Raw genomic sequence first — 10,051 nt, forward strand, 5'->3', positions numbered from 1 at the left:
GAAGAAGAAGAAGAAGATAATAATATTAAAAAATACCTGGAAACTTCAGGGCTGCAGTTTCTCAGTGCTGCTCTTTTTTGTTTTGCGGGTTCTCCTCTTTTTTCTATAGCAGGTCGTTTATAATCATTTTTTTTACAATGTAAATGTTCAGTGTAAAATGTTCAACTTACAGGTCCAGTCATTTTCAGATTTTCACTCCTTCAGGGGTGGAATGGGAGGATGGAGGGGTGAGGGGTGAGGGGTGAGGTAAGGTGAGGGTGAGGGGGGTTAGTGTATAAGCGGGTTGGAGGTCGAACCCTGGTTCTGATGCGTAAAATAGTCAGACAAACCCCCGGAAAGTCCCGAGGAGAAGGCCGGGAGGGAGCCGGACAGGGCCGGCCTTAGAGAGTCACAGGGCAGCGAGGAGGAGGACGGAGCCTGCGGGGAGTTGGAGGCCGAAGCCCGGGCGGCCTGAAGGGAGCCGCCGCCGCCGCCGGCCTGCGTGGTCATGGAGGGGTGCGGGACGTGGGGGAAAAAGTAACTGGTCTGTCCGGCCAGCAGGTTCACCGAGCACGGGTTCAAGGAGTAAGTGGCCCCGGAGCAAGGCACGGAGAGGCCGCAGGGCACCGCCGAGGCCGCCAGGGCCGCTGCCGTCAGGTGGTGCGTCGCGTAGGGGAGATCCCCGCTGACCAACCGGTCCATGCTGAGCCCGTTGGACGAAGGGAACGACGAGTGGTTGTTGCTCATGTTCTGGGTCAGCATAGTGCTGTAGGACATGGGGTGCGCCGGGTATCCTGAGGAGGTCCCGTTGTAGCCGAGAGCGCTGCCGGCCCGCGGGTGGTGCAGGGAGAGGAAGGGGGACATGGGCCAGTACAGGGAGCCAGCCCGGTCCATGAAGGTGAGCCCGGAGGTCAGCCGGGCCCCGCGCTTGAAGGCCAGCTTGGCCCGGGACGTGGTGGAGCGCCGCCGGAGCTTCCCGGTAGTGCCGCCGATGAAGACGTCGTCGCTGCTGGGGTCCAGCATCCAGTAGTTCCCTTTGCCCGGGTCGTCGTAGTGCCGCGGCACCTTGACGAAGCACTTGTTCAGGCTGAGGTTGTGCCGGATGGAGTTCTGCCAGCCCTGCTTGTTCTCCCGGTAGTACGGGAAGTTCTTCATGATGAACTCGTAGATGCCGTTGAGGGTGAGCCGCTTCTCCGGGCTCTGCCTGATGGCCATCATGATCAGCGCGTTATAACTGAAAGGAGGTTTTTCGTACTTGCCGCTTTTCTTCTCTCCGTCCTTTCCTCCGGCGCCTCCGTCCCCGTCCTTCCCGTCCTTCTTCTCCTCCTGCTTCTCCTTCTCCTCCGGGCAGTTCTCCTGGCTCGAGGAGTCACTTTTAGGGTCCGCTTTGCTGTCCGGCTGCACGGCCGGGAGGGGAGCTTTCTGCTCGGCTTCGTCCGCGCCTCCGGGCCGGTGGTGGTGGTGATTCTGGTGGTGGTGGTTCTGGTGGTGATGCTGGTTCTGGTGGTTGTTGTTGTCGCTTTGCACGGCCTCGGGCACCAAACTGTTTATACTGAACGACGATTTAGGAATCATTTTCACCTCTTTGCGCTCTCCCATATCCAACATCACCGGGCAATGAGGGGGGAAAATGGCAACGACCAAAAGCGACGAACACAGCTGGGTCTCAATCTGTCCTGTCTCTGCCTGCGAACCAGGACGGGAAGGAAGGAAGGGGGGAAGATAGGAAGAAAGAAAGTATAGCCCAACAAACTATTTCATGTTCGGTTTGGGGAGAAAAAAGGAAACACACACACACACACAACACACATGTACACACATCGATAGGAGACAGATAGCTGCAATTAATTAGGGAGCCACAGCCACTAAAGCAAGTAAAAAACATTGGTTGGACCTTTCCAGTCCTCAGCCAACCAGGGGAACATTAGTATTAAATATTAAGGCGTCCTCTGCGCTTTCAGCCAATCATGACGCACAGGGAAACACACACATCTACCAATGCCGTGCACGCTGCAAAAAGTGCCCACCTCCAGCAGGCTATTCACGGCTTCACGAATCAGAAGGAAATCTTCATTTCATCAAAATAAAGCAGAAAGTCTGACAGCACACAGTCTGTTTGTATCGCGTCTTTAACGCGGCGGCGGTGGGGGCGCAGGTTCGGTGGATTTCTGGTCAGTTTGTCCTGAAAGTAGCGACCACGACCCACATTCCGGGCCGCTCAGGAAAACAGAAACAGCTTCATAAAAAATAAAATCAATTCATTTCGATCCTAAATATTTTTTTCAGACACGTGTGTGTGTGTTTGTGAGATTTGTTGAATGAAAATGAGACTTTCAGAGTCTTACACACCCAAACGCTGCTGCGAGGCGGACACTTTTTGCAGCGTGGAAAACACACTCGCCCCTATCAACACTCCTCTGCCTTCCCCTCATCCCTCCCCTCGCTCGCTCGCTCTCTCCCCCACCTAAACCAAAGAACCGTTGCTGGAAAACACACACCGTGCATGCGTAAACCCAAATCCCCGCCGCTCCTCATATTTACACTCCTCCGATTCAAATATTTGCCCCTTCGGCGTCTCCAAAACTGTTTACATCCCCGAGTCGGAGGGAAAATAAACAGAGGAGAGGGGATCCGGAGGGCACGCGGACACGGTCAGGACACGCGGGGCTGATTTGTGTGTCAGATCGCAGCAGAGCGCGCGGCGCAGAAAGGCTACAGGGCTGTTTCTCCAAAGCGGCTTCTCCGTGCGTAAAGTGCGCGTAAAACTGTGCGCCTGGGAGGCGTAAACACGGTGTCATGTCAGCCTGCTGCACCCAGGAAGGCTCCTGCAGTCACTGACTTCGCTCCTGGCGGAGTACACAAGTGCAGAGAGAGGCAGAAAGAGACTCAGGGAGCGCGGGCCGGAGGCCGCCTGGGGAGGCGCGACCGGGTTTACACCAAACACACGGAAACCAAGATGTGGCGCAAAGATCGTTTCTGTTACCTGTGATATTTAAGAAAACACAAATTAAATATTAAAGTGGATTTATGTCTCAGATTCTTTTGGAAAACACTCGTAGTCTCCAGGTTGTCTCAGTGTGACTGCGGCAGGGCGCGCTGAGGCCGCGCGGTGCACATTCTTCAGCCTGAGGACAGTTTAGAAATAAACATTCATTTATAAAAGTAAACACAGACACTTTGTGGGTGTCTGACTTTATTTACACTCAGTAGATTTACAGTTTCAGCCGGACAGACTCTGGCTCTCAGCCTGCGAGGAGAAATCTGTGAAATAAAAACAAAACCTAAATGAAATTAAAAATAAAACAGGATACTACTGCTGCCAAAACCATCTACTATTAGTCTGCTGTTGTGCAGCACAGACACACACAACGTGCGCGGTGACAGAGGAGTTGTGTTACAGCAGCGCGGCGGCGCAGCTCCTCACTGATTCAGCGTCTTATTGATGAAATGGATCCAAACGCATCACTGATATCAAACTACAAATAAGAAAGCAGCATCACAAACACGCGCAGGCTTCAGCGCGTCATTCCACCTTAAGTCATCTAAACAGGAGCCAAGCAAGTCAGCATGCACGCGCACAACAGTTGCTTTAACACGTTTAAGGTGGTATGAGAGGCTCCCAGTCATCCGATTCTTCATCATTTAACATCAGCGGAGCAACAACAACAAAACTGCAGCGCGCCGTGACGCAGAGGCGGCAGACCGACTTTAACCAGCCTGACATCAGACCGTTTATTCCTGAAGCGTCCTCGGGCTGTGGGGACGCGCACGGAGCCCCTCAGAAACAGTTACCTTATTTTGGAGAAAGTGAAGAGCGTGAAGCTCAGGAACATGTTTTTATTTTTATTTTTAAATGTTTCTGTAAAATGAGACTTTTAGATTTATCCTGTCTTTTTATCAGAAACGGAAAATGTCCAAGTTTACACGTGTAAAATGATCTCGTTGTATTTTATTATCACTTTGAGCTGTAAAAACCACGAAACATCCACATTTTACTTTCAGGCTCTAATAAAATTAAATAAATTAAGATGATGCTATAAAATATTTTTGTCCAATTACGAATTTGTTTCTGTGCGTAAAAACGCGTAAAATGTGCTCCCGGGACCACGCGTGGGTTTTTCCCCCGTGGCGCTTTTATTTTGAGTTGAACTTGTTTGTTTTTCTGTGACAGTGAACTAAACACACTGGTTGTTTACTGTTGTTGTTGTTTTTGTGAGGATGTGAGCGGAGCCTGGGCCGCTCGTATGTTTCCCTGTCTGTGTGCGTGGAGGTAAATTCTGCTCGTGTCTGTCGGGCTGTGAGACTCAGCAGCATCCAAACAGACCTGAGGAGGAGGAGGAGGTGGAGGAGGAAGAGGAGGAGGAGGAGGAGCTACAGAAGGAGAAAAAACTCCATCCAGCCTCACAGAGAGACAAAAAGCTGCATCAAAAAAAGGAGAAATGTTTTGTGGTTCAGAAGCATCAGAGCAGAAAAACACTCACAGGTTTCCTCCCAGAGACAAAAGCAGCAGGTGGATCCATCAGAGAGGAGAGGGGAGAGAGGAGGAGAGAGGGGAGAGGGGAGAGAGGAGGAGAGAGGGGGGAGAGGAGCTCTGCGGCTCACACACATCCACCACAGGCACCCTGAAACCAAACAGACTCCTCGGCTTCACTGACGCTCCTGAGCCACAGACCAGGCTCCGTCCATGTTCTGTTCAGCTTAACATGACATAAATAAAGACGAACCAGACTCCTCAAAAATAAATATGTCCTGGTTCACTTCCGCCTCAGCAGCCGGACTCCAAGGTCCACACACACCTGACTCCACTCACTTTCTGCGAATTTTAGTTGAAAAGAGAAATCAAACATTTTCTTTGAAGCAACAGATTAACGACCAGAACACACACACACACACACACACACACAGACTCAGACACACACACACACACAGACTCAGACACACACACACACACACACACACACACACGGAGCCAAACCAAACCATGGGTTTCGCTGCTTCACCGTCACTGCTGTTACACTGGAGTTCAGCATTCAATCTACACCAGAGCCCATTTATTACAATAATATTAATATTAATAACAATAACAATAATAACAACAACAATAATATTAATAATAATAATATTAACAACAATAATAATAATAATTTTAATAATAATAATAATGTAACATTTTGAGATCATTTGGAAAATTCAAAGCTACAAACAGGAAACTATTTTTATTGCAAACAGGCCAACAATCCCTCAGGACTGAACCGGACTCAGGACTGAACCGGACTCAGGACTGAACCGGACTCAGGACTGAACCGGACTCTGTTCATTTTCTTGTGGCTTTTAAATCATCTAGTTCCAGTGTGACTCTGATCCTCATTCAGACCCGGACAGACCGGCCTGCATTCATTCAGTTTCCCCTCACTTGCTGACAGGTGAGCGCCTCTTATTTTGGACCGGGGTTTAAAATCAGAGTCCAGTTCTTTTCTGTGGAATTTAGACTCGGTGCAGTTTCTGTTATTTTTACAACATCTTTGAATGAAACTGTGGTTTGAACCAAACAAAGGAAACTTCATTTTTGACAGAAACTATTTTTATTAAAGTGATTTAGAATTAATTCAGCAGCTGCTTTAATTTAAATACGCGACAAAGCTGATGAATTCTATAAGGAATCATTTTACATTTGGAGCCTCCAGATGTTCCAAGAAACAAATGTAATCTGCTTTATTAGCAGATCTAAACATCTGATTTAATCACTGGGTGCAGATAAGTTTGAGTGTTTTTTACTCCACACTCACTGAGAATGTGGAAGAAAAGTGTGATTTTATCAATGTTTATTTTTATTGACCTTTGACCTGCAGCAGAGCGGTTTGGAAACAAAGACGGATTAAGATCAGAAGTTCTGGGTTCTGGTCCACGGTTGTTCTAACTGTTCACACACACACACACACACTTTCCTCTGCAGCCTCTGATCAATACGGATCAATGAGGATGAATTTATTTTATCAGGAAAAAAGTTCAGCGAGGGCTCTGATACATAAAAAGGTTCTATTGGAGTAAATCCTGGTCTCCTGGTGGTGATCTAAGAGTTCTTTAATTTGGTCCTTGTTCTGGTCTTATTACTAAAGGGTCCTGTTCATGTTTGAGGGGGCTGCACAGGTCATTGATTGACGGCAGGTGTTTGAAAGGACGCTGTGTGGATTCTTTCTAAGGGTCCTGTGGTTTCAGACACTCCTCAGGAGTTCTCAGGCCTGTTCTGGGGGTTTTCAGAGGACCCTGTTTGAGCTCAGTGGATTTTAAGGTGGAATCCTGGGGCTTCCTGTGAGGTCTGTGGCATCGTTAAGATGGTTCTACGAGCTGCAGGAGAAATTCAGGAACATGCAGGAACTCCTGTGAGGGGCTCTACCCTGCAGGTCTGAGGCTCCAGCAGCTCTGGTGTATTTTAAGGGTTTTTCTGGGGTTCTAATGATATTCATGGAGGTTCTAAGGTGTTCCTAAAGGGACCTGCTTGTTGGGCTGTTGAAGGGTCTTATCACTTTATTACCAGGTTTCCTTCTTATAGATTAAATTCCCACATTTCCCTTTAAATAATCACATTTCTTGTTTGACCTCTGACCTCTGACCCAGCAGCCTGTTCTAAGTGTTTCTTAAACCTGCACACCGCCGGTAAGCTGCGGAACTCGCCGCCTCAGTCTGAATGTTTGAACACATGGAGCTTTCCCATCATCAGTGTTCCTGTCTCTGAGCTGAGCAGGAGGACAGGGGGCGCCGCCCGGCGGCGGACGGCTGAACTGCAGCTGCACAGAGCCGAGCCCTCCATCACTGATCCCGTTTGATCTGATTTGATTGATTTGGTGAAAAGTTCACAGCAGAAAGTTCTGAAGATGACGCGACGTGTTCGCGGAGTTCTAGTCCTCCTCGGTGTTCTAACCCACAAACGGCTCGCACGTGTAATGAGGACAATGCGTGATAATCAGCTCCAAACCCTGACAGAGTCTCTGTGGGCGTGCATGTGATAAACACTGAAGAAGAGAAAATAAACTTTATTTTTATGATTGAATAAAGCCTGGCAGCAGCCAGCGGCGCCCCTGAAATCTATAATTCTCACGCAGTGTTTAAATGTTCAGAAAATAATCTTTTCTGTTTAGTAAATAATTTTACAGAATTGTACTGAAGATAAATCAGATTTCTTCGATCTAATGTAATTTATTTTGAGCTGCTTAAACACGACAGCGACCTGAAATAACAGACTAAAGATTTATAAATTATCAATGGGTGATTTATGTTCGTTTAAACTCCGCAAACCTGCACCGAAAACAGCCAAAACATCCGCGCGCTGCGCGTCCGCAGAGGCCCGAACCCGTCCGTCATTTTCTGTTTATTTATAAAAATATTAAACTATAAATCTGCTAATTATGTGTTTCATCAGAGCTAAAATAAGCCGCACACGCCAGGTATTATTTTAAAAATAAAGGCGGATTAAATGTGGTCTTTGTTCTGGGAGAGTCCCCCGTGTGCGCGGAGCTGCCGGGATCCTCCAGCCCGGCTCGGCTGCGGGGCTCCCGCTGCGGCTCTTTTCTGTCACCGTGAGCTGAATGTTGAAGCGGGAATCAGACGGAGGCCTGCGGGGACCAAAATGAGTCCGGCGCCGCAGAGAGTGGCCGGTAACAGAGCACGGCTGATGGCCAGGCAGCGCATTTTTGTTCAGATCAATCCTGCCGCACAAACTGCGCCACGGTGCCGCAGAGATGCGCAAAAACCACCAATAGAACCCTGATCTGTAAAACCGGAACACTTCATGAGGACTGTTCATGTTGGGGCTGAAGATGTTCTGGTCTGGCTCCGGGCCTGCGGCTCCTACAGCCTGTGAGGTAAACGCAGCCTCTGATTGATTTCCAGCCTTTAACACGAACTCCAGCTGATCAGCAAACACAAATGAAAACATGACGAAATCAAAAGAGGGAGAAATCCCGCCGCGGGAAAATCATTAGCTGCGCAGGCGCCGCGGGGTTAATGGTTCAATCAATGTCAAGCGCTGAAAATAAACTTCTGAACCGGACAGCGCGCCGGCTGGAGGCCGCGGGTTCACGCCGAGAGGACGGCGCGGGCATTCCTGCGCCGACAGCGACACCGAGCGGCCAGCGCGGGGAACTGCACACAGGAAGAACTATAACACACCACCAGAGCTACTGCACACAGGCGGACCCACAACACACGGAGAACTACACACAGGCGGACCCACAACACACGGAGAACTACACACAGGCGGACCCACAACACACGGAGAACTACACACAGGAGGACCCACAACACACGGAGAACTACACACAGGAGGACCGACAATATATGAAGAACTACACACAGGAGGACCCACAACACACGGAGAACTACACACAGGAGGACCCACAACACAGAGAACTACACACAGGAGGACCCACAACACACGGAGAACTACACACAGGAGGACCGACAATATATGAAGAACTACACACAGGAGGACCCACAACACACGGAGAACTACACACAGGAGGACCCACAACACAGAGAACTACACACAGGAGGACCCACAACACACGGAGAACTACACACAGGAGGACCGACAATATATGAAGAACTACACACAGGAGGACCCACAACACACGGAGAACTACACACAGGCGGACCCACAACACACGGAGAACTACACACAGAAGGACCGACAATATATGAAGAACTACACACAGGCGGACCCACAACACACGGAGAACTACACACAGGAGGACCCACAACACACGGAGAACTACACACAGGAGGACCCACAACACAGAGAACTACACACAGGAGGACCGACAATATATGAAGAACTACACACAGGAGGACCCACAACACACGGAGAACTACACACAGGAGGACCCACAACACACGGAGAACTACACACAGGAGGACCCACAACACACGGAGAACTACACACAGGAGGACCCACAACACAGAGAACTACACACAGGAGGACCGACAATATATGAAGAACTACACACAGGAGGACCCACAACACACAGAGAACTACACACAGGAGGACCCACAACACACGGAGAACTACACACAGGAGGACCCACAACACACGGAGAACTACACACAGGAGGACCCACAACACACGGAGAACTACACACAGGAGGACCGACAATATATGAAGAACTACACACAGGAGGACCCACAACACACGGAGAACTACACACAGGCGGACCCACAACACACGGAGAACTACACACAGGAGGACCCACAACACACGGAGAACTACACACAGGAGGACCCACAACACAGAGAACTACACACAGGAGGACCGACAATATATGAAGAACTACACACAGGAGGACCCACAACACACGGAGAACTATACACAGGAGGACCCACAACACAGAGAACTACACACAGGAGGACCCACAACACACGGAGAACTACACACAGGAGGACCGACAATATATGAAGAACTACACACAGGAGGACCCACAACACAGAGAACTACACACAGGAGGACCGACAATATATGAAGAACTACACACAGGAGGACCCACAACACACGGAGAACTACACACAGGAGGACCCACAACACAGAGAACTACACACAGGAGGACCCACAACACACGGAGAACTACACACAGGAGGACCGACAATATATGAAGAACTACACACAGGAGGACCCACAACACACGGAGAACTACACACAGGAGGACCGACAATATATGAAGAACTACACACAGGAGGACCCACAACACACGGAGAACTACACACAGGAGGACCCACAACACAGAGAACTACACACAGGAGGACCCACAACACACGGAGAACTAGGAGGACCGACAATATATGAAGAACTACACACAGGAGGACCCACAACACACGGAGAACTACACACAGGCGGACCCACAACACACGGAGAACTACACACAGGAGGACCCACAACACACGGAGAACTACACACAGGAGGACCGACAATATATGAAGAACTACACACAGGAGGACCCACAACACACGGAGAACTACACACAGGCGGACCCACAACACACGGAGAACTACACACAGGAGGACCCACAACACACGGAGAACTACA

General features: G+C 49.5%; 1 protein-coding gene across 1 annotated transcript; it reads right to left on the minus strand.

Moving 5' to 3' along the window:
• Positions 1–267: 267 nt before the first annotated feature.
• Positions 268–1,864, minus strand: foxg1a (forkhead box G1a). Its single transcript, XM_028395549.1, is given in 2 exon segments — positions 268–1,699; positions 1,701–1,864. Coding segments are annotated over 2 exon segments (1,596 nt in total).
• Between the last annotated feature and the right edge of the window lie 8,187 nt (positions 1,865–10,051).

Source organism: Parambassis ranga, chromosome 22 (genome assembly GCF_900634625.1).
Source record: "Parambassis ranga chromosome 22, fParRan2.1, whole genome shotgun sequence".
Lineage (NCBI taxonomy): Eukaryota > Metazoa > Chordata > Actinopteri > Ambassidae > Parambassis > Parambassis ranga.